The following is a 25,640-nucleotide window of genomic DNA, read 5'->3' as shown; positions in this document are numbered from 1 at the left end:
CGACTGGAAAAAGGCTAATGTAGTGCCCATCTTTAAAAAAGGGAAGAAGGAGGATCCTGGGAACTACAGGCCAGTCAGCCTCACCTCAGTCCCTGGAAAAATCATGGAGCAGGTCCTCAAGGAATCAATTCTGAAGCACTTAGAGGAGAGGAAAGTGATCAGGAACAGTCAGCATGGATTCACCAAGGGCAAGTCATGCCTGACTAATCTAATTGCCTTCTATGACGAGATAACTGGCTCTATGGATGAGGGGAAAGCGGTGGACGTGTTGTTCCTTGACTTTAGCAAAGCTTTTGACACAGTCTCCCACAGTATTCTTGCCAGGAAATTAAAGAAGTATGGGCTGGATGAATGGACTATAAGGTGGATAGAAAGTTGGCTAGATTGTCGGGCTCAACGGGTAGTGATCAATGGCTCCATGTCTAGTTGGCAGCCGGTATCAAGTGGAGTGCCCCAAGGGTCGGTCCTCGGGCCGGTTTTGTTCAATATCTTCATAAATGATCTGGAGGATGGTGTGGATTGCACCCTCAGCAAGTCTGCAGATGACACTAAACTGGGAGAAGAGGTAGATATGCTGGAGGGTAGGGATAGGATACAGAGTGACCTAGACAAATCGGAGGATTGGGCCAAACGAAATCTGATGAGGTTCAACAAGGACAAGTGCAGAGTCCTGCTCTTAGGACGGAAGAACCCCATTCACCGCTACAGACTAGGGACCGAATGGCTCGGCAGCAGTTCTGCAGAAAAGGACCTAGGGGTTACAGTGGACGAGAAGCTGGATATGAGTCAACAGTGTGCCTTTGTTGCCAAGAAGGCCAATGGCATTTTGGGATGTATACGTAGGGGCATTGCCAGCAGATCGAGGGACGTGATTGTTCCCCTCTATTCAACATTGGTGAGGCCTCATCTGGAGTACTGTGTCCAGTTTTGGGCCCCACACTACAAGAAGGATGTGGAAAAATTGGAAAATGTCCAGCGGAGGGCAACAAAAATGATTAGGGGACTGGAACACATGACTTATGAGGAGAGGCTGAGGGAACTGGGATTGTTTAGTCTGCGGAAGAGAAGAATGAGGGGGGATTTGATAGTTGCTTTCAACTACCTGAAAGGGGGTTCCAAAGAGGATGGATCTAGACTGTTCTCAGTGGTAGCTGATGACAGAACAAGGAGTAATGCTCTCAAGTTGCAGTGGGGGAGGTTTAGGTTGGATATTAGGAAAATCTTTTTCACTAGGAGGGTGGTGAAACATTGGAATGCGTTACCTAGGGAGGTGGTGGAATCTCCTTCCTTAGATATTTTTAAGGTCAGCCTTGACAAAGCCCTGGCTGGGATGATTTAGCTGGGGATGGGTCCTGTTTTGAGCAGGGGGTTGGACTAGATGACCTCCTGAGGTCCCTTCCAACCCTGATATTCTATGATTCTGTGATTGATTCTATGACTTCAGTGGGGCTGGTTCAGCCTTAATTGTGCAATGCTGTATATTGCAAAGAAATTTCTTCCTGATCTCTCTTCAGTTAGTGCCCTAAAGAATGTGATTTGATTGCATTTACCTGAATATATAGCAACACTTATCAAATTAACTAGCCTAATTAAAAATCTAGCTAAGGTATTCAACTACCTGATCACTCTTTATAGCAGCGAAATCTAAGTGTGATTTCATGCTGTGTGGAAAAGCATTTATTTTTGTTTACTTGATATTTACCTGTTACTAATTTCATTGCAGAGACATTTTGTTCTCGTAGTACATTTCAGTTCATTCTCTCTACTTACAGAGCCCATCTCTAACTGGTAGATAATGCAAGGTGATTTTGGAAGGGCTTATTCATGGTTCTGTACAAAGGAATGAAACATTCCTCAGTTATACCATGGGCTGGTGGGCAAAATGCTGCCCTCAGTCATAGAATCATAGAATATCAGAGTTGGAGGTCTGATGACAATGGAGGTCCCTCTAGTCCAACCCCCTGCTCAAAGCAGGACCAATCCCCAACTAAATCATCCCAGCCAGGGCTTTGTCAAGGCTGACCTTAAAAACTTCTAAGGAAGGGGATTCCACCATGTCCCTAGGTAACGCATTCCAGTGTTTCACCACCCTCCTAGTGAAAAAGTTTTTCCTAATATCCAACCTAAATCTCCCCCACTGCAACTTGAGACCATTTACGCCTTGTCCTGTCATCTGCTTCACTGATGTCAGTGGGTTTGCATAAATGTAACTGAGAACAGAATTTGGCCCTGAACAGCAAATTTATCTGCTGACCTTCTGCCCTCAGATATACCTTTGCAAACCTCTTATAGTGTTTGCACTGGTTTGATGTGAAGATGGTTTTATGTCAATGTGGTAGTCTAGATAATAAAAAACACCCAGACTCCCATTCAGCAACGCATGTAAGCACATGAGTATTTAGTCCTTATTAAGCAAAGCACTTAACCAAATTTGTGTTGCCCATAAAACAACTTTCTCCAGTATGTACTGATGTCAAAAAAGTAGCATCAGTGCTGAGCTGAGGCTACATGTAGTGAGAATCTGTTGATATGGGTTTGTTCCTGACATTTAGAAAGTGAACATCAAACACTAAAGAGCCAGAGACTAGGTGGGAAGAATAGACACAGTCACATACCCAACAGTAAAATGCATCAAAAGACCCTTGTCTCTTTACTAAATAAGACTGAAGGAAGAGGGGGACTGGTTGTGAATTGAGAAAAGAAGTTGGAGGAGAGAGGGAGGGGAAATGGGATACTAGTAGGAGTGGCTATGAAACTTCAGTCAGAGTGAAGAGAAAAGAAACTAAGACCACAGAGATATCTAGGCGGGGTAGAAGTGGGGATTATAGAGAAAGAATAGGGTGCATGAAAGGCATGTGGGAATTCATGTGGAAGGTGGATGTATGAGTAAAGAAGGGAAGAGGCCAGGATGGTGTTTTCTGGAAGATCACCATCGGTGATCTACACTATGGATGTAGAAGCCCTCTACACCAACATTCCACACAAAGATGGACTACAAGCTGTCAGGAACAGTATCCCCGATAATGTCACGGCAAACCTGGTTGGCTGACCTTTGTGACTTTGACCCCACCACAACTATTTCACATTTGGGGACAATATATACATTCAAGTCAGCGGCACTGCTATGGATACCCGCATGGCCCCACAGTATGCTAACATTTTTATGGCTGACTTAGAACAATGCCTCCTTAGCTCTCGTCCCCTAACGCCCCTACTCTACTTGTGCTACATTGATGACATCTTCACCATCTGGACCCATGGCAAAGAGGCCCTTGAGGAATTCCACCATGATTTCAACAATTTCCATCCCACCATCAACCTCAGCCTAGACCAATCCACACAAGTGGTCCATTTCCTGGACACTACTGTGCTAATAAGCGATGGTCACATAAACACCACCCTATACCGGAAACCTACTGACCGCTATGCTTACCTACATGCCTCCAGCTTCCATCCAGGACACACCACACAATCCATTGTCTACAGCCAAGCTCTAAGATACAACCACATTTGCTCCAATCCCTCAGACAGAGACAAATACCTACAAGATCTCTATCAAGCATTCTTAAAACTACAATACCCACCTGCTGAAGTGAAAAAACAGATTGACAGAGTCAGAAGAGTACCCAGAAGTCACCTACTACAGGACAGGCCCAATAAAGAAAATAACAGAATGCCACTAGCCATCACCTTCAGCCTGCAACTAAAACCTCTCCAGCGCATCATCAAAGATTTACAACCTATCCTGAAAAATGATCCCTCACTCTCACAGATCTTGGGAAACAGACCAGTCCTCACTTACAGACAGCCCCCCAACCTGAAGCAAATACTCTCCAGCAACCACACACCACACAACAAAAACACTACCCCAGGAACCTACCTTGCAACAAAGCCCGATGCCAACTCTGTCACATATTTATTCAAGTGACACCATCATAGAATCATAGAATATCAGGGTTGGAAGGGACCTCAGGAGGTCATCTAGTCCAACCCCCTGCTCAAAGCAGAACCAATCCCCAACTAAATCATCCCAGCCAGGGCTAGGACCTAATCACATTAGTCACGCCATCAGGGGCTCGTTCACCTGCACATCTACCAATGTGATATATGCCATCATGTGCCAGCAATGCCCCTCTGCCATTATATTGGCCAAACCAGACAGTCTCTATGCAAAAGAATAAATGGACACAAATCTGACATCAGGAATCATAACATTCAAAAACCGGTAGGAGAACACTTCAACCTCTCTGGCCACTCAGTAAAAGATTTAAGGGTGGCAATTTTGCAACAGAAAAGCTTCAAAAACAGACTCCAACGAGAAACTGCTGAGCTTGAATTAATATACAAACTAGATACCAATAACTTGGGTTTGAATAGAGACTGGGAATGGCTGGGTCATTACACATATTGAATCTATTTCCCTAAGTTAAGTATCCTCACACCTTCTTGTCAACTGTCTAAATGGGCCATCTTGATTATCACTACAAAAGTTTTTTTCTCCTGTTGATAATAGCTCATCTTAACTAATTAGCCTCTTACAGTTTGTATGGCAACTTTAACCTTCTCTATATGTATATATATGTATCTTCTTACTGTATGTTCCATTCTATGCATCCAATGAAGTGGGCTGTAGCCCACGAAAGCTTATGCTCTCATAAATTTGTGAGTCTCTAAGGTGCCACAAGTACTCCTGTTCTTATATTTAGATTGTAACCTCTGCAGGGTATGCATCATGGCCTTCCTGATCTGTAGTTTGCCTAGCACATGTTTGGTGCATATTATAAGAAATGATAACTTATTGATGGGCATATATCTATTGTGTAATTCAGTTGGTGGTCTGACACATAATGATTGATGGTGTTATTTTAATATTTTGATGGTGTTATTTTAATTGATGGTGTTATTTTAATATTTTCCCCTATGGTTTACTTGAAAGGATTCACGAGTTCCGTTTTATATATATAAAGATTGGTAAACTATAAGCAATTTGGAGAGTAGGGCAAAAACTGGCAAGATCTGGATCTACTTTTTTGTTGCCCTGTAGCAACTAGATGTGCCATATTCCAGAAGACTTTGGCACACTAGTAGCAGGTGGGTGAGCCCCTTAGGAAGTGGAATTTGGGAGTCGGCACACAAAAACAGCGGGGTCCATCAGAATCCATGTCTAGAATAAGTTTTTTGCAGCACTAGGGTTCCAAGATGTGCTGGATTCTAGAATTTTGTGGCACATAAGTAGCAACTGGACATTTTCTTTATTTGGGAGCTGGGTTGTGAAAATCAGCAGGCTTTTCTGGAAGGATCTGATTTTTACTCACATGTATTTGTGAGTGTATGTGTTTATGCACGTGTCTGTAAGTGTACCCATGTTTTGGTGTGCGATTACGTGTGTGCATTGAAACCTACTGTGGACATCAGGCGGACAGGAGGGGAGGGGAAGAAGTGGATAACTGCCAGCCTATTCCTCTCCCCTTATGAGCTGAGTCTATTGAGCTGCGGGTTGTGAGCCTAGAGAGGAAGGCAGAGGGAGGGGCGACTGAGACAGAGCCGGCTGGTGTCACACCCCCAGCTCCCCTCCCTTCAGCCCATTGGCTCCGGCCTTTATGATGTCATTGCGTTCTAAAAAAGAACCCAGAAAACAATCGGCATTGAGAAAAAACAGATATATTTTCTGATCCTATTTAAAGGGAAAGCGCCAGGCACCGGGACCCAGCCGCAGAGCCAGAGTCAGGGACTGCAGTTCAGCTTGAAGCCTACCGAGAAGACATGGTGTCGCCGGTCACAGTGGTGAGTGCACACGGGGCTTTGCATGGATTGGAGACGAAACCGGAACAGTAACAATGAAAAACCCAACTTTTTTTTTTTTTTTTTTTTTGAGAAGGGGAACCTGTATACATGGGGCGGAGCGTGGGGGGACGAGGACTGGCCCCATGCTGGGTTGTGTTCAGGATCGCTGCCCCACCAGGGACCGGAGTAATGCGTTGCGGCTGCTGCCTTAGGTTGTTAAATCCGATTCTCCATCAGCTTGTTGGCTCTGGGGGGAGGGATGGAGTTAGTAATAGGGGGCCAGAATCTGATTCCTCAGGCTCAAGGCTACCATCTTCTCCAGCCTGTGCCTTCCTCTGCTGGGATGTGTGTGGGGGGGGGAGAATTAATACCAGGGGGGTGGGGGATGGGAATCCTGCGAAAAAGTGCATCGGATGAAAACACCGTGCACGTGAGCGGGCAGCGTGACTTTGTTGATTTCTCTGGTCTCGCCGGTTGGACGCTGTCTGAGTGATGGAGAAGGAGAGCCCTGCTCGGTCTGCTCCCCTCTCCCTCGCCCAGCAGCCTGAGCAGAGCCGCCCCATCATTTCTCTAAGGAGCAGCAGGCACTGTCCTATTGATATTCGTGCTATGTTTGTGATTTATGTGCCTGGGCGCGGGTCTGTCAATATCCCCGTGCGCACTGCACATCTGGGAACCTCTGTGCTGTATGCCCCTGTGGGAGGGATGTGCAATGTGTATGGACCAGCTCTCTAGCAGCGTGCCTGGGTGTGCATCAGAGGTGTAATGCAGCCTTGTCCACTCACCAGGATAGAGGGATCCTCTGCGGAGTTAAAAAAAAAAAAGTTAATGTTCTCCCTTCACATTATAATAATTTATCCCGATGCATTATGTTCTTCCTCTCGCCCTTCAGTCTGGATCAGTAGCTGCAATAGTGGTGGTGGAAGAGGGGATAATCCCTAGCCTCTGTGCCTGGGCTGGCTAATTATCATGACAATTTTGCAAGGCAGTCATCATATTTGTGGCTGGCCGTATGTTTATGCTCTTCCAATACTACAAAAATATCTCTGTAGGCCCAGTTGAAGTAGATAAAATATTCAGAAAACAGTTGGTATTAGCCAGAAATGCCCACCAATATTTTAAAATATTCCGTGTATTGTTTTTCATGCAACATTCAGACCAGCAGTGAAAAGCAAGGTACTTGGTGTACCAGATAAATTTCCAGTTATACAAGTATCAGTGTAAATTATCAGTACAACATCCATTGGAGATGGTATCACATCCCCCTTTCATAATGGAATGTTCTATTTCACTGCACTTTGGTTCCTGTAGGATAATTTTAAAAACACTGCATAGGTGAAAGACCTTTTTTTCTCTAAAAAAAGAAATCACTGTTAGATTTCAGTGTTTATTAACATTAAAGTATATTGTTCATAGGGGATCATGACTGCATTGTAAATTCTATACACTGATATATCCTAAACATCATATGTTTGGCCTTTTGGCAGGGGACAGGGAGGGAAGCAAAGAACAGATTCGCAAAAAGAAAAGGAGTACTTATGGCACCTTAGAGACTAACCAATTTATTTGAGCATAAGCTTTCGTGAGCTACAGCTCACTTCATCGGATGCATCGGAGCTGTAGCTCACAAAAGCTTATGCTCAAATAAATTGGTTAGTCTCTAAGGTGTCACAAGTACTCCTTTTCTTTTTGCGAATACAGACTAACACAGCTGTTACTCTGAAAAGAATAGATTGCAACTTCACCTCCTGTCAAAATAGGAAAGAAAATGAACAATTATGTACATGGCAATATATGTTATCAATAGAAATACAAATATTGCTAGGAATGGACAAAATTCTTACACCCATGAAATTAAGAGCAAAATTTGGCCCAGAATGTGTAAAAAAAATTCGGAAAAACATTTCAAGGTCTACAGTTGTAACTGGGTATTGCCCATCTTGTTATTTATTACTAGCAGAAGCCAGTATTAAGATGCCTAGTGTATTTTTCTCTTTTCATTTTCTTTTGGCAGAGTCAGTGTCCTCAAAATATACTTGGACCTGAAACACTGCTTGCAATTTTGCCAGAGACAGGATTGATGTATCTGTTCCTTTTGCCACCTGAGTAATTTCAGGGGGTGAAAATTCTCTCTCTCCTGCTGAACATAATTCATAAGGGCTCAGGACGGAAGGAAAAATATGTTGTAGCTGTTATAGGTAACTTTCCTTGCTGCCTTCACTGTATTCAGAAATCTTGTGTATTCCATCAGACAGCGTTGTTGTAATAGATCTGCTCTTTTCTGCCTTTCTGCTGAGATTCTCCCATTCCTTACCAGTGATGTAGAAACCTTCTCTAAGTAAAATTGAGTTTCAGTTGTTTTAGTGATCAGCTTCTCTTCTGCTTCCCCCCTAGGCGGTCTGCTCCCCATTTTATTCTCTGGACCCCTCAGTTATATCCATATTCTGAGCTCTGCCTTGGTTTTCCAAGTCTCTTTGAGCTTTCCTGTTACCCAGGATGCTCTTTTTTGGTAAATCCTTTCAGAAAGAGACCATTTTGCTTATAATTTTCCTGTGGACTTTTGCCTTCACTTCTGTGTCCATTTGTGGTTCTCATCTACAGGCGCAGTTGTCCAGATTATCAGATTTCTGGCTTGACAGAACCTCTGCTTCTTCCTCCTCAGAGACCAGTGAGGGCTGGATTGCCCCAAGTTCAGCTCTACTATTGCTCTTTCCCAGCAGTAGCGACTCCAGATGGAGTGAGCCAGCTAAGTGCAGGCAACTCTTCTCTTCTTCCTTCACCAAGCCAGAAGCAGCACCATGGCCTTTTTTTTTTTTAATTATTATTATTATTGAGACTTTCATCCTGTAAACTGATCAGAATTTCTGTCTTTGAGACTCGGTCCCCCTCTTCCTCTTGTCTCAAGGCATCTTTGGACTTTATGCACACATGCATTGGTGCACCCAGTATCATAAGATATATCCCTACATGTGCGTGTGTGTTTATCTTCCATGACCTTGCCTTAATTTAAATAGACAACCCCACATTTACCCTTACACTAATATACTAACACAAATACATCTACCTAGTGTAATGGATTTGGATTTTCCTAACATAATCAGTATTTTCATGTACTTGAGTGGTTCACAGTTCAGTTGAAAATGGGTAAAAACCAAAACACTTTTGAAACCCCCGATGTTTTTTTTTGTAAGAATGAGTAAAAAAAACAAAAGGCCTTGTCTATGTGGAACAGGAATAATATTACTTGCCTGTCTCACAGGGTAGTCAAGAAGCTTAATTAATATAATCCATACTAATACAATGTGCAAGACCACATGTGGAGGTTTGTGTATGAACTATTAGAGCTGGTTGTTTAGCTGAAGTAACAGTGGCTGTGGCTTTAAGATCCAGAGGTCCAGGTTCAGTCCCTGCAGATGAGCCGATATAGGGTGTTATTACATTAATGTGGAAAAGCACTGTGTGATCCCAGGATGAAAGAACTCTGTGTACATCTTATGTGCCTTCATATGCTCTCCTATTTCCAGGACACAAATAGTTTATCTGACTGAGTTTAACTGACAAATCTATAGCTGCATCAGGAATAACTAAGTGTTAGTCAGCAGGTTAAACAGTCCCTTCACTACAGCACTTAGCCCAGAGATATTAGGCATCAGCAATTGATATTGATTTATCATCTTCCTGTTTTCAAAGTACTCTGGCCAATGGCTCTCTTTGAAGTGATTCCCTTGTGCTTTACATCAAAGCTAGAAGTTCTTTGATCAAAACACTTCAAAAGCAGTAGGTGCAAAGACTCTTTACCCCTGTCTTTGCCAGGCCTGCACAATAGTTTGCTGTCTCACATTCCAGTGACTGTCCCTTGCAGACAGTGCAACCGTCGTAAAGAGGTGAATCGGTCTTTAGAGCCTGAATTAAAATAACTTTGAAATATCATGCAAACGTTGTTAATTTCTCTTTTTATACTCTTAAGGGGCAACCTTTGAAGTTCGCTCTTAGTGCGTATGTTCTAGAACATGTTTAAAACCAGACCGTGTAGGCTAGGTAAAGGTCATTGTGAGGGGGCAGGTGCCCCTCACTGGCAGAAAAGGGATTAAAAGCAGCCCAAGGGAGGCTGCGCTGGAGGCAGCCAATTAGAAAGGGGCTGAGAGGAGTAGCCAATCATGGCCTGGCAAGCCCATATAAGAAGGACTGCAGTCAGAACAGAGTTCAGTAACTGACTGGAACTCAAGGGGAGAAGCCCAGCACCTGGGACAATTCAGTGCTCCTGGCTGGCTGCTAGGGCCAGCAAGCTGAGGCAAGGGAAGAAGAGGGTGCTGGAACTGCATGGGAAGTGGCCTTGGGACAATGAACTGCAGTTGCCACTGAGGGAAGAGGCTGGGTGGAGATTGCAGGTCCCCTGGAAGGGGAGAAGACAGTGTGGCACAGCTGGAGCGCAGTGTCATGAAGAGGATGCTGTGCTCCTAGGAGTTACGTGTGTCCAGGAGCAGAGATGACAGTGGGTGAGACACCACCAGAAGAGGGTGCAGAGCTAATTCCCAAGACCACCAGTAGGAGGTGCTGTAGTGGTGAATTGCACCCGTCACAATAATACACAGGTTTGTCCTAAAGGAATGTGGGTTTACCTCAATTTACATATTAGCAGTAAACAAAACCATCAAGCTAAACCAGTGGAGGTTATCCTCAGACTGAACTTGAGAGACAGAGAATTAATATGGATCCAGCACCCCAGAGAGACACTGGAGACTGAATCCCCAGGAAGCCTTCCTGACTTTCAGGACAAAGACAATTCCTTTGGAGGAAGTACAAGGGACAGAGAGAGACTCCATCTTTATCTTACCCCTGAGGAGACAAAGGAATCAAATGAACACTTTATGTGCTGTGTATTGGTTCCTGGCCAGAGGGTCTAGACAGCCATGCTGGACCAAGAATGATTAGTGAGAAAACTACCTTGAGCACTATCTGTAGCTTGTTAAGTTAGGACTTAGCCATTAGAAAGTGTATTTTTACTTTTGTTTGTAACCCATTCTACCTTCTACTTGGGATCACTTAACTTTGCTGTATTTTTCACTGTAATCCAGCCCAGGGCTGTGTTTGAATGGTAAGGCTTGTTAACTTCAGTTAAAATGATAAGTTGTACTTTTGTCTCTTTAAAGGAGCAATGAATCTTATCACTTCCCTGAGTGTTCCTAGAGAGGGCTGGTGGCTTTAGGGCAGATGGTTCTGGGGAAATTCAGAAGTGGGGGTGTGGTGGGGTCCATGGCTAGTGGAGACCTGGGTGGGGCTGTTGTGTTGTAGGCAGATGGTTGGGGCCAGAGTGCAGAACCAGGGCTAAACAGCACACAGACACTCAGGAAACTACATGCTTGTCTGTTGTTGATCAGGCTGTGAGCCACAGCAGCAGAGCATTTAAGGCACACAGGGCAGCTGGTGACACAATGTCTCACTGGTCTGTATTGAACCCCAAAATATTGCACGGTGTGAAATTACGTCTTAAAAGTGAATTGTGGGGCAGAAAATAGACTAGTGCCCTTCAGTTGTGCTTGCCCAATGACAAAGTCAAGCTTTTTTAACAGTTGGTTTCTGCTTGTTTTCCCCCTTGAAATACAAAGTCTGCTTTCCCCTCTTGTTTGCTGGAGGACTTTGGTAAAACCTGAGGAGGACTGGAACAGCAGTAACACATGAAGCTGTAACCAGAGCAGCACCTGCTCCATTCTGCAGTAGAAGTGGGAAAATAAATTGACTTTTAGGCAGTCAGTGTTCTGGTCCTCCACCGCTCTCATAAAAGTTGGCAGAAGAAAATGATGAGTCTTTATATTTCATAAGGGAGCAGCAAAGTCGAAACCAACTGCTTTGCAGTTCACCTTGAACAGTATGCTGGGATAGCTGACTAGCAGGCTGAAACGTGGATGTGGGATATCCTGGGCATATATCACAAAGGCATTATTACCGGATACAAGACCAGATTAGCACATGGAATTGTTTTTGGTTATCATGCATATCCTCTCTTGCCTGCCTGCAATATTGACCTGCGTGGGAAAAATATTTGAAAACTGCAGTTGATGACATGATTTTTTTTCTCTTGTTTTCTAAGATCTTTGTGTGTACATTCCAGATGGAGCAATTGTCTTTGGCTACTCGGGAGTATCATTTACTCCCAGTTTTTATTTCCCCACTCCTCAAATACTCCTACATGGAACGAAGCAATTTGTTAAAGAGGGAAGAATCCCTGAATGCAAAGAAGGTGGAATATGGAAGTTTAATTTCTACCACCACTACAATTTATTGCTAAAGAAATAACGTATGGAGGCTTGGCACTGTAAATGGGACCTTTTCTCATACTATGCATATCTTATATGTAAGTTATATTCTTAGGTAACATAAAGAAGGGTATATACTGCAAAGTGTATTATGGCATAGAGTCATAGATTCCAAAGCCAGAAAAGACCACTGTGATCATCTAGTCTGACCTCTTGCATAAAACAGGCCATAGGAGCATGTTACAGATACATTACAAGCCATCTCTGATAGAATAAAATCTGGACCAGATCCTCAGCTGGTGTCAATCAGTGTAGCTCCTTTGACATCAATGAAGCCTCAGTTGGTGTAAAACAGCATAGATCTGGCCCAGAAATGGCTCATCCCTCTGTCAGACCTTCCTAATGTGTTCTTCAGTATTTTGACAGTTCTGTTGTAACTGACCCTGTTGATGGAAGTTTCAATACTTACTCTGGGATGCTGTTCCTCCCCACCCCCAATATCTCAAAGCAATTTCTTTGCATCTGTGGCATATACCACCTTCCAATCTTAGCAGGCAGCTCTTATAATCTCTTTGGGTATCTCATAACCTCCTGGCCTTTACTTGCTTATGGTACAGCAGCAGAGACTTGGTTAATGGAGGAAAGCCAAGATCTTGACCCCCCCCCGGGGACTCACTTGACAGGCAGGTGGGGATTGGGCACATACTGCAGAGATGGACTACTTGAACTGTGAACACTTGCTGTGTGAATTGGGGAGAAGGCAGCATGCCAATTGCTCCACTGCAGATTATTACACTAGTGGAAGGAGTTAGTGAGTTCTGCTCTTGTTTCTGGAAGGGACTAGTGCAGCAATGATGAGTAACACCAGCTTTAAAGAGTGGGGTTGTAAAACTGGAGGGAAAGCAAGCAACAAAACTCAGACTGAAGCGCTGTTTCTTTGGGGTAGGCTAGGATGGCCTGTGGGCGCCTTCTACTAGCAGAAAGAAAAGAAAACAAATGTAATGCATTACATGGAGACTATTTGTTCAGTAAGTATTTGCTAATTAATTCTATTCTGACTCAGTAGCCACTGGCATCAGTCTTAATGAAAAGAATGCTTTTTGAAACTGTATTGAAAGGGGTTTTGTCCTCTCCCACTTAAACAGTTTCTAGTATGGGTCTAGAGGGATCTATTGCTGAAAGCCACTGTCCGCTCATGCCTTCTGGCAGCCTCAGAGCCCCTGCTGTCTCTGGGGCCAGGGTATTATTTAGGCTTGACCTCACCCACCCACCGATCTAATCTTGCTAGTGTAGATTTAGCCTTCTAGACAAAAAACTTAGACTTGTAGCCTGAGATTTTCAAATTTTCTTAAAGAAGTTTGAATTCTAATGGGATTTAGATGCCTAGCTCCCTTAGACCTCTTTGAAAATCCCTGCTGTAATTCTCTTCTAGTGCTGCTCAGCCAGCAGCAGCAGTGGTAGCCTCTGCAGAAGGTTGAGGCAGTTTAACCCTTGCCTCTACTGGTGTTCCCACCATCACTACCACTGGTGGAGCATCACAGCTCTGACTGTCCCCTGGTCTTGACAAGGCTGTATTGGTTAGAAACCACTTGTAAGCACAGTAACACTCTCACATGATGGGCCAGTTTGTATCCACGTATGCTGTATCACGGTTAAAGAACAGGTTACGGCTGTGTTTGAAGCCATGTGATAGGCTATGTAGGAGGTAGTTGGTTTATAGCTCTGCTTTGGGGACCATGTTCAATCCATGCTCTACACCTGAGCTAGCAATAGTGGTGGAAAACATGGTTTGCCAATATTATTCATGCCTTAATAAGAACTGGTGCCTAAAGAACCCAACTCAGCCTGCACTCCCAGGGCTTCTGCTCTGTTCCATTTAGGTTCTTATACTGCACCCATCTCTGTGGTATTGGGATTCTTCCATTGATGTGTTAAGCAGTGTGACTAGCATCTACCATTTGTGCTTTCTCGTCCATTCCTCTTTTACCTCTCCAAATGGCTGTACAGCAACATTGACTGCTTCTGCACAAAGAAAAATCAGTACCCTTAATTCTCCGATGACAGCATCTGTGGAGTTGGGTTGGTCGTGAATTTATAGTCCTAATTTTCCCCTAGGCCAGACAAGGCCATTGTGTATGGTTGGCTATACTGTATGCACAGTTTAGTTTATGATCTCTGCACACATGGAAGTCATGCAGTTCTGCAACACTTGCCCTTTTGGGACCTAATCTTTAAAGGTGAAGAGTACCATGGGCTCCTAAAGTCAACTCTCATTGAAGTGGGATGCGGGTATCCTTCAAACAGTGCTCTTTACGTCCTCAATCATATCATGAGCACTATGTCACATGCTGAGTAGCTTTTAAATTCTCATGGGACACCTTGAGCCAAAACCTACGTGCTTGCTCATGAGGTGTTCCATGGTCTCTGCGTGACTATGGGAAGCAGGATTCCCTTCCCATGGCCGGTTGGTACACTGTTTGATTTCAGTGTCTGGAGGAATTAAGAACAAGGCAAACACAAGACAATTACTGAGTATGTGGGGCTGCATATTTCCTGGGACCCTCATTTAGACAGACTGTGCACTGGGCTTACATGAAGGAGGGCTTTTCAAATATTTCCCTGCCTGGTAAAATTTATTTATTTATTTACTTAAACGTTGTTTTTAAGTGGTCCTCCCCAAAACGCCCCCAAATCATTCCATACTGCTCGTTGCAACCCAGACCACTTTGGGGTAAATGTTCATGCAGGTCAGACCATGCTACTTGTAATAGTAGCACTTCTCACTCCACCTATATGGGAAGTAGGGCACTGAGTACATAAGAAAATATCCCCATGCTGGGAGCCACTGCAAACAGGGCTATACCCTCTCCCAGGCGAGCAAGAGCATGAATGAGTTTGCCACTGGGCATACACGTCTCTTTTGGGAAAGCAAGATGAATCTACTATGGTTCTTCTCCCCACAGGGTCCTGACCGTAAGTACCTGATGCTTCAGAAGAGCCCACTCCCTCCAGTGATGCCCCTAGCTTAGTGCAGTATAATACATGGGGAGGAAAGGCACATTCTTTTCTGACCTTGGCTTGTGATCAGCCTGGGTCCTGATGCATAATATTTGTAGGTTGTTTTAACCAAAATTCCAGGCCCTTCTCTAGCAAACAACCTAGGATTTGTTTGCTTTGATTTAAAGGCAGTCATCTTCCTAGGCTACATCATCCGATCCCCTTCCTCACAAGGGGAAAGCAGTAAAGGAAAGAATCTTGAAAAATCCATTGTAAGTCTTTAAGGGTAATGGGATTACCACAGTGGAAGGCTAGACCTCATTACAGCTAAAACGTTGTATGGTTACAAAACTATAACAAACATGACAAAGAGGGGAACTACAAAGCCTGTGATGGAGATAATGTGTTGGGCCTATAAGTGTCTAGATAGAAAAAGCTAGAAGCGCTGCATGGACTGGTTATTCAGCTTCCCACATGTCCTGGGTATCATCAGATCGTTCCAAGCCAATGTCACTGTTGATCAGAGCCAACCGAATTTCCCTTGTTTGTGCTTGTGTGTACATGCCTGGTGTTAGTTTTGCTGCTTAGAGAATACACACCGTAGAAAAGTGTTTTTCAACCTGTGGTCCGCAGACCATGTCTAAGAGGTCTGCAAATGGTTGTCATTACCATAGAACAATGGTATTTAACCTGGGGTCCACAGATGATGCCTCTGATTTCCAAAGGGGTCAACACCTCCGTTCGAAATTTTTTAGGGGTCTGCAAATGAAGAAAGGTTGAAGACTACTGCTGAACAGCTCTACACCCCTCATGACAAACAACTGGCCTTAGTTATTATGAACAACTGAAATGGGAGGGTTATAATAGACAATGCATTTATACCTTCATTAAGGCTGTTGCTCCCGCTCCCACTGTGGTTAAGTTTTTAAAAAATCAGTGCTGATCACCACTGTCAACAATGCAGTGGGATTAAATTGCTTCATTAGCACACATTTATCTTTACAGTCACATGCCCATAAATCTAAACATGCTTTGTAGACTAGTCTTTTTTGTTTGGTTTGTTTTTTGTTTTTTATGGATCCGGGTCTGAAGTCCTTAGACAAAACTCCCTTCAGATGTTTTTTCATATTCATTTGCAGTTGAAATGTCTATATCCAAAACAATACCCCAAGGGCTTCTGTCGCCATCATCTTTGCAGATAATTGCACAGGGCTGAGACTACATGTTCTATGGGAAAAATCCACTTTGTTAATGAGAGCATGAAACCATCCCATATCAGGGCTCTAATCCAGCTCACGAGGTGGAATGATCCCATGCTTTCCTCCTGGCAGTTATATCTGTTTGGCTTGAGGTAACACTTTTGATAACCATCTCTTAAACACACAGAGCCACTGATGTTTCCTGCAAGACTTTTCTATGTTGTCTCTTAACTACAAAGTATTTACAGTCTTAACATTTAGGGACAAGACATGTAATGTAAATGTAAGATAGCAGATAATATCGTTTATGGAAAATCCCATAGAGAATGAGACCTCTTCTATAGAAGTTTTAAAGCAGGTTTTTTAACAGGTGCCATTCACAAAACACAGGAGAAGGTGCCATCCTGCCACCCAGTAGTCTTGTGGTTAGGATACTTATCTTGGATGTAGGAGAGCCAGGTTCAAATCCCCACTCTGGACATGGGGCTTGAACTCCTATCACCCTGCTGCCACCTGAAAGTCTATCTGCTGGTGGACAGGGCAGTCCTCAAGGTCTCCTGTTGAAGCTGTTCTACTTTGTATAACTAGTTAAATGTTCATTGGCACTGGGACTAGAACCCAGGTGACTCACCTAACTATCAGGCTACAGAATCCCTTACTCTTCTTTAGCCCAATGAATATGCTAGTTATACAAAGTTGAATGTCTTCAACAGGATAGATTGAGGGTCTTGCACCCAAACATAGCCCATAGGTGGGTGGCTACAGCACTCACCAGAGAAGAGAAGAGCTGGTTCAAGTCCCCTCCAGAGTGGGGATTTGAATCTGTACCTCCCATATTCCAAGTAAGTGGCTTAATCACCAGGTTATTTGGTATAAGAGGATCACCTCTAACACCACCTCCATTTTGTGAATGTTTGAAATGTGGTGACTTGTTGAAGCGAACTGTTTAAACATTTCCAAATTCTCTTTTGACCAAAACTTACCTGAAATAAAATCATTTTTTAACTTTATCTGACTCAAATCTGCATTTTTTTTTCAAATGCTAAAAGTTTTGGTTAAAACATGTCACCCAGCTCTATCGGTTACGTCCTATTAAAAATCACGAGGCAATTTATTACAGTAAAAGGCCGCAGTGCTGGTATCCTGCTGCCTGGTACTCACATTGGACAGATGGAACAATGCACTCCCCTCATCCATGGCTTAAACTGCCATTAGCTAAAAAGCATTTCATTAATGACTGACTTCTAGATAACAAGTCTGACTGTTTAACCACTTTGATCATCTCTGCACCTACTACTGTACAAGCATCCTTCATCAGTAAGTATCCAGGTAACCATGACAAAGCTGCTTCTGGGATGGTGGTGAAGAGGAGAGAATTGATCATTAGCTGGAATAGCAGCTTGAAGGTGGCAGGTTGGTGGATTGCTTTTCATGTACAGCACAGCTCCATTTAGCCAGATGTCTTGAAGATTTCAGACTGAGAGGGCTTTATGTAATAATTGTGGAGAGTTACTGGGTAAGTGATTCACATAGTGGAATACAACCTTGATTCAGATAAATGGCTGTTTCTGTTTGGACAAACTGAATGCAATTCTTCATTTACACTAATTGTAATGCCATGGGGCCAGATCCTCAGCTGGTATAAATTGGCATAGCTCCATTGATGTCAGAGGAGCGAGTGCAGATTTATATCACCTGAGGATCTGCCCCATTGATGACAATAGTTACTGAGGTTTACCCAGTTGTGAGATTAGACTGAGGCACATGGGGTTTAAATAGCCTTGCAGTCTGGGTTTAAAACAATAAGAAATGTCAAAGCTGAGGCAATTCATTACCAGGCAGACCACATTTCCTTCGGTGGGCTGAGATGTCCTCTTTCATTAACAGTAATTTTGTAAATTACTTCCAAATCTGTAGTCTCAAAGTGTGAAGGGAAACTGGGCCAGCCATACCTTTAAATAAGAATTGGTGAAACTGTGTATTGAGCCCTTTGTAGTGTTTGAATGTAGGAAGTCGCTCCCCACACCACCCAGAGTCCAACTCTTCATGCAGACAGACTTTAAATTGTGTAAAATCAAAATAACTTGGCATCAGGCAGAGGGATTTCCAAACGTAACAATATACATTCATGCTAATGGCAGGAAGCTCCAGGTGACCTATTGCCAAAGGTTACGGGTAACTTTCCAATCAAGAGATATAGCTGAACATCTTTCAGTGTAGAATAGATTAGAGACAGAGGAGCAGATCCTCAGCTGGTGTGGGTCCAGTGACTTCAGTAGAGCTATGGTGACTTAGTTGTGGGACTGGCACAATTTTCTGCCAGGATCAGTAATTATTTTGTTCCTTGTGCTTTTGTGATAGAGGTGTGATCCAAGCAGGGAGCTAGGCACTCCTAGATTCTAATTCTAGCTGTTACATTGATCCCTTGGGTGGTCTTGGGCAAGTTGCATAACTTCTGACTTTCTTCCCCTTTTCTGTAAAGTGGGCGTAAGGGCAGACTGTGTGGAACAATTAGCTGTTTGTAAAAAGCTAATTATCTGCTAGGACTTTGAACATGCAGATACCTGCACCATCATATTATTAGTGCAGACCCCTGTGTGCCCCTCAAAGTAGTTTAATACCCATGCACATAATCATTAGAATTTGTACCTGCAAAAACCCACTGGGGTCAGTGGATTGTGCATGTTCAAAACACTTGTTGCACTACATTATTGAAAGTGTTTGCACCTGCCAAGCTTGGCTACATTGCGATGGGAGGGGGCACATGTGCAGCTTGATACTATGTCCACTGAAGTCAATCGCAAAATTCCCACTGACTTCACTGGTGTGAGATCAGACCCACACCGAGGCTAGTGTCTGTCCAAGTCACAGGAAACCTGTGGCAGAGTCTGGAAATTAAAATCTATATTCCCAATGCCATGCTTTAACCCGAAGACCATCCCCCAAGCACGCAGTCCATTCAAGAACAAAGACAGCTGCCGTTTGTTCTTAACGTTACATCTCACCGGGATATGCATCTCTATTGGGGCACTTCAGTATTTTGCTCTCATTTTCTTCATCATCACTGGCTTTCTGTGAGAAGAACATGATATGCAGTTAAAGCATCTATGCACTACTTCTGCTCTAAATTGGGAGCAATGCAATCTGTGCTTCCCTGCTAGTGTGTTTTTCCTATAACAATGAATCACAGCTTGCTATTGACAGATTCTGCAGATCCAGACAGCACCCCGGTGCTAGCACCTTTACAGTAAATCTCCTTATACAGCTATCAGCTCTATAATGGTTTCATCACCACTGAAATCCATTATCACCCTTCTTCCCTGTATATCACATATCTCCTTTAACTTGCAAAGTCCACAGTTGCCAGGCACAGTGTGTGTGAGAGTTCATTGTGTTAATTTAGCACGAGGAGTGTTTCTCCAGCCGGACTCTGGGGCTGCTGAAGGAAGTTTCACATAGATAAGAGACTCCTGGCTTTTCCAAGGGAAGAGAGTCTGCTTTGGAATCTTAAACAGGGCTGTGATGTTCCATTAGCATACAGCTCAGCCATGTTAGTACTTCTGTAGTCTGTCTTATGGGAAACCACTACCTGTGTGTTTGAATCACCATTTACACAGACTCAGATCACTCCCCATAGACTATACATGGAAGGGACTTCCCAGTCAGGGATGGCTCCATTCCACACAGAAGGGCCTCTCTTCCCTTTCTTTTGGGCCCCCACGCAGGCCTGTCCATGCGGGGGAGCAGTTCTATCCTCCCCTGGTGTAAGTTAGGACATAGCGGAGCTCCTCTCTGCCCTGCTCCTTCCTAACCACTGGAACATGCATTCCATGCTGGCCATGCCGGAGGGGTAGGGTGGCTGGTACAGGAGAGTTCCCCTGCACAGTGGGGGAATTTGGTGCTTATACAGTGAAAATCAGACGGGAGAATCTGGCCTAAATGTATGAAGAAGGCAAAAATGTAACATTGCAGCCTGGAAATTGAAAGTGTAACTGTGGAACAGGCACCACACGGTTAGTAGCAATACAACTCTCACCAAAGCATCTTGCTGTGTCCCGTTGGTGAGACTGTCGTTTTTTTTTCTCCATTGTAATAATTCTTTGCCTTTCTATTGACACCGCCAACAAAGATGTCAGTGAAGTGCCTGTTGAAGTGGTTTATTTAATATATGCACCTGCTCTACTGGGAAGATGGAGACCGTCACTCTTTTCACATATAACTTGCTGAAGACTGTGTCAGGGCCTAATTGGTCACCAATAACTTCGCAACCTAGAAATTAGTCACTTAATTATTCACCATTTTGACTCAGCAACCTAGAAATAGAGGCCTTATTCTCCCTTATGTTAAGGCCCTTTTTACACCATTCTGGCAATGTAAAGGGGCCCTAAGGAAGGCAGAAATGCCCCCTTGAGAATACTCCAGCAGAGAGCCTCCTCATCTCCTGAAGAGGTAAAGTAAGGACTCTACGATAGCCCTGCTCCCAGACCCTGGCATGAGAGTGGCCAGAGTACAGTGCACTCCAGCCACAATCTCTACTTTCCAGGGCCCTGAGGAAGCAGAATTTAAATTAGAGCAGCCTTGGGGCTGCTCTAGTTACACTCTGGGCCAGAGAGATCCCTGCACAACTCCAGAATATGGTGAGTACAAAGTGGCTTAAAGCCATTGTTGCTCTCTTGCTCCATCCACACTCAAAGTACAGGATTACAGTTAGAAAGCAGGCTGTGAAGTTCTGTATGCCATTACCACTTTCTTGAGCCTTCCAGTCTTCTGCAAGGGAACATTTAAAATGACATGAAACCTAACACTGCATTTTTTTCCTTGATAATGTAAAATCTGTGTTCTTTTCACAGAAGAATGTGATATAAATAATGATGAGTCTCATGAGAACATGTGCTTGTGACCTGAAAACCATCACCAGAATCATCCATGAAGATTTTTCTTTTTTGTAGCAGTAGAAGTTTTTGATCTAGATTGGCTTGCCAGGCTAAGTGTGTAAGTTTTTTTCTTTTTCTTTCTGAGAATGAAGTTCTTTTGGGGAAATACACAGCATCTTCCCTGTGACTATTTTAAGCCTGCAGTCTGGTAGATGGCTGCTTCTGGCTCTACTGGAGTTTATCATTTGCATTACATTAGCCCCTGGAGGTCTCAGTCAAGAATTTGGGTCCTTTTGTGCTAAGCACAACGCACAGAGCAGACCAATAGTGTCTGCCCAAAGGAGCTCGCAGTCAGAGTATGATGAGAACCAGGTGGACACAAGCCGATAAAGGGTGTGTGTGGAGCACATGATAACAAGACAGTTACGGTTCCTGCAGTAAGCAGCAGTTACAGCATATCCTCTCTAACCATTTCCAAGCTTTTTTTAGATATCACAGCAGAGGTGAGTTTTAAGAGGCTAATATACTGGCTTTGTAGATCATATTGTAAACCGAGAACGCCTCCCAGGCAGAAGGGAAGGCACAGGAGAATGAGAGCAACAATTCCTCTCCTCCAGCATTTCGCACAACCACATGGTCTGCTAAGGTAGGATGCTGTCTTGCTAACACCACTTTCTGGTGCTCAGTTTCTGATAACTGATAAGAACCATTCTGAAAGTGCTGATTTGTCATGAGCTCCCTTCCCCCTCCAGAGGTATCTGAAACAGCAACACATTTGAATTCTGTTGGCTACCGGAAACAGTACATTATTGACCACATGCAATGAATACTACCTTGAAAACTGACGTCCAAAGATTGCAAGGGTATCAGGAGTTAGTCAGCCCCCCTTTCCCACCCCCATTTCAATCATATTTCTGCTGCTGGCTAAAAAGGGTTTTAAGAGCCCCTGTTTACAGTAGTATGTTAGTCCAATAAGTAGGATAACCTGATTTTCTGCACCAAATGTCATGTTAAGTACAGGGTGAAATGTGTTTCTGATGATCTGGCTTTATGAATCCTGAGCCACAAAATTAAGGCTTTGTAGCTGAGTCATGTTGGCTAGTACTTGAAGACTTTCCTTCTCTCCCACTAAATAGTGGCCAATTACGCTAGTTACTTTTGACATGGAAAAAAATTTGAACTAGGCTGTTAAATCCTCATGGCGTAGTTCCAGAAAAGTGTGCTCACTTCACCTTATCCCATGATACTCACCGTTTCTCTGCTGCCTAATGTGCTAGGTACACTGGTCCCTGTTAACCAGCCGGTTGTTGCCAACAGTCACCATACAGTGTTAATTGAAATACCACTCTTTCTTCCCATATTTAGGACAGGAAATAGTTAACAACTGTGATACCTGACATGGTAACAAACACTGACACCTGGATAATCCAGTGCCTGGTGTCATTCTGTAATGACAGTACAGCTGCAACTTCAAGAAATGGCAGTGAGGTGGCTAACAAAGCAAAAGCTGGTGCCAGCTTGCAGGCTATGTAATTATATAGGGGTGGTGGTGTATTTGTTTAGGGCCAAAATGTGACCTTCTGTACTTTAAAGTGGTTATACTCAATGAGGGAGCAACTTCCTCTAGCTTCGAGACACTTGATTTTGATTCCATGCCTGCAATTTTGCATCTGGAAGTAATTGCAGCTACAGTTTTATGGGCACAAATAACTACAGAAGCATTTTCTAAGTCATATGCAGCTGCTTGATTACACCCACAAATAAGATAGATATCTGGTATATAAAACATGTCCTATTTTTCCACTTAGGAAACTGTAGGGACAAAAATCATAGGCTGAGTTGAACCTATTAAAGAAATCAAATATTTTCCCTTTCTCCCATACTCCTTCAATACAGTATAGTGGCATCTTTCGCTTTCCTGACACATCTAATGAATACCTGTTCCTCCCCTTTTGATTTAATTCTCCTCTTAGAAATTAGTTGTGTTGATAATTGATTATTGGGTATCTCTGTCAGATTTTACCATGATGGCGTTAACACTTCAGCACTTTTATTTGCTTTGTGGAGTGGTGGCAGGTGGCATAAAGTCTAAGCAGCGATAGAACCTACCACTCTGTTACCAACTTCTGTTACTACAAATGTCCTATCCCTGATCACTATACAAGGAGACCTGTGAGTTATTTTCAATTTGTAGGCCTCTGGGCAAAGCTTGTCTCCCAAAGCTTGTCTGACACCCATTGTCTCCTCCACTCCCCCTCTAATCCCATATGCTATATATTCTTTTCCTAATATTCTGAATGGTGTCGTTTTAAAAAGAGATGGAGACCTATCCTAGAGGAGTCCTTTCAAAGATTCACTATTGATATGGTAGAACCACTGCATAAGTTTTCCTGGGTGAGGGGAGGCACATTCTATGTAAGAAATAGATATTGTTGTTTGTGGTAGACCATGCCACCTGGTACCCTACTCACGGGGATGGTTGAAAAGTAGCATGCACGATATCTGGTTGGGGTTCTTGGATAAGGAGAGACAGCAGGCTCTTTTCCTGATAAGTCTGAAGGCACAATGGGATCAATTGACGTCAGGTAACAGGTCTTCACAACCACCTTCCCCTTGGTCTTGCAATAAAGTAACAGGGACTAATTCCCCACTGCCGTCAGCAAGTGTTGCTTCTTTGTTTAAAGGAGTTGCATCTCTAGGTTCCAGGGCTGACTCTGGTTTATAATACTTGATTTGTGACATCACAAGCAGTTCCTTGCCAGCAGATTGGCACCCCCGCCTCACCCACCCACAGTATGCTTAGCCTTTTCAGTACCACCTGTCAACGTTGCCAGGGCAGTGAGAGGCTGGTGTTTGGCAACACAAAATTGAAGTAGCTACTATTGCTGAGTTACACTGGGCTCCAACCGTGTGGTTGAGTGGCACCCCGTCCTGTGAGCAGACTGCACAGCCACAGGACAGTAGAGTTGACAATAGAGATTGTCTTAGTTTATTTCCTCAGAGCTATGCTGCCAGAGATTCACTTGCCTCATGTTTGGTTGGGACAAGACACATGACTGGGATGGTTTTAGCTCTCTGCTGACCAGTGTTCAGCCACAATGATTAATGCTGATCTTTGCCATACAGAGATGAAACTTAAAGTCAACAGGATGGCAAAATTTTGCCTTGTAAATTAAGAATCCACTTTGATAGAAGGGAGGCCCCCCTTTTTAATGCCAATTTGATTAATTCTCTCCCACCCCTTCCTCTCCCCACACCTCCACTTAGGTGCCACAAAAGGAGATTTTCTGAGACCAAGGCTACTCCAGCAATACATTCAAGTTCAGCACCCACGGATTCCAAGGGCCCGTGCTAAAGATTTAATTGTATTCTTTTGGCAGATAGCCATAGTCTGCTCTTTAGAAAAAGTCGAGCATTATTAGCTGCCAACCCTCTTGCTTCGGTCAGTTGAGGAGCAAGGCTCTGAAGAGATGTGAAAGGCTTGTTTTGCTCCACTGGGGGTATTGCTACTGAGCCCACTGTAGAAAGAGAACACAAATGCCATTGGGGTCCAGGATGAGGGGTTGATTTGTGACATTCCAGGGTGGAAAGTATTAAGCTAATGAAGTCTGCATTAGTGTCCAATTGGCAGGGGACTCCCTCCGATTACTTAATGGCCATATTACATCAGGTCAGTGGTCCATCTAGCCCAGTATCCTGTCTCAGACTGGGGCCAATGCCTGATGCTTCTGGTAGTTGGAGGCTTAGGGACATCCAGAGCATGTTGTGTTGCTGGACCATTGCTGGACCTATCCTCCAGTAATTTATCTAATTCTTTTTTTAAACCCATGTATGCTTTTGGCCTTAACATCCCTTGGAAAAAAGTTCCACAGGTTGACTGTGCATTTTGTGAAGAAGTAGTTCCTTTTGTTTGTTTTACACCTGCTGCCTATTAATTTCATCAGGTGACCCCCGGTTCATAAGTTATGTGAAGGGGTAAATAACACTTCCCTGTTCACTTTCTCCACACCGTTCATGCTTTTATAGATCTCCATCGTATTCTCCCCTAGCTGTCCACTTTCTAAGGTGAACACTCCCAGTCTTTTTGAAAGTTTCCTTGTTTAGAAGCTGTTCCATAACCCCCATTTTCATTTTTGAGATGGGGCAACCAGAACAGTATGCTGTATTCAAGATGTGGATGTACCATGGATTTATACAGTGGCATTATGATATTTTCTGTTTTATCTATCCCTGTCCTAATGGGTCCTAACATTCTGTCAGCTTTTTTGACTGCTGCTGCATATCGAGAGGATGTTTTCAGAGAACTATCCAGGATGATGCCATGATTTTGCTTGTGTAGTAACAGCTAATTTAGAGCCCATCATTTTGTATATATAGTTGGAATGTTTTCCACTGTGCATTACTTTGCATTTATCAACACTGAATTTCATCTGCCATTTTGTTGCCCAGTTTAGTGAGATCCCTTTGTAATTCTTCACAGTCAGCTTTGGACTTAACTATCTTGAGTAATTTAGTATTTTCTTCAAACTTTG

General features: G+C 43.6%; 1 protein-coding gene across 1 annotated transcript in view; it reads left to right on the top strand.

Moving 5' to 3' along the window:
- Window positions 1-25,640, top strand: part of TMEM86A (transmembrane protein 86A) — an 89,086-nt gene that overhangs the window by 36,885 nt on the left and 26,561 nt on the right. Inside the window, exon 3 of the mRNA XM_048855888.2 lies at window positions 5,685-5,784. Coding sequence (XP_048711845.1) covers window positions 5,764-5,784 — 21 coding nt within the window. The 5' untranslated portion in view covers window positions 5,685-5,763. The remainder of the gene's footprint in view (window positions 1-5,684; window positions 5,785-25,640) is intronic.

Source organism: Caretta caretta, chromosome 6, assembly GCF_965140235.1.
Source record: "Caretta caretta isolate rCarCar2 chromosome 6, rCarCar1.hap1, whole genome shotgun sequence".
NCBI classification, from domain to species: domain Eukaryota; kingdom Metazoa; phylum Chordata; order Testudines; family Cheloniidae; genus Caretta; species Caretta caretta.
This window is presented reverse-complemented; position numbering and strand designations above follow the sequence as displayed.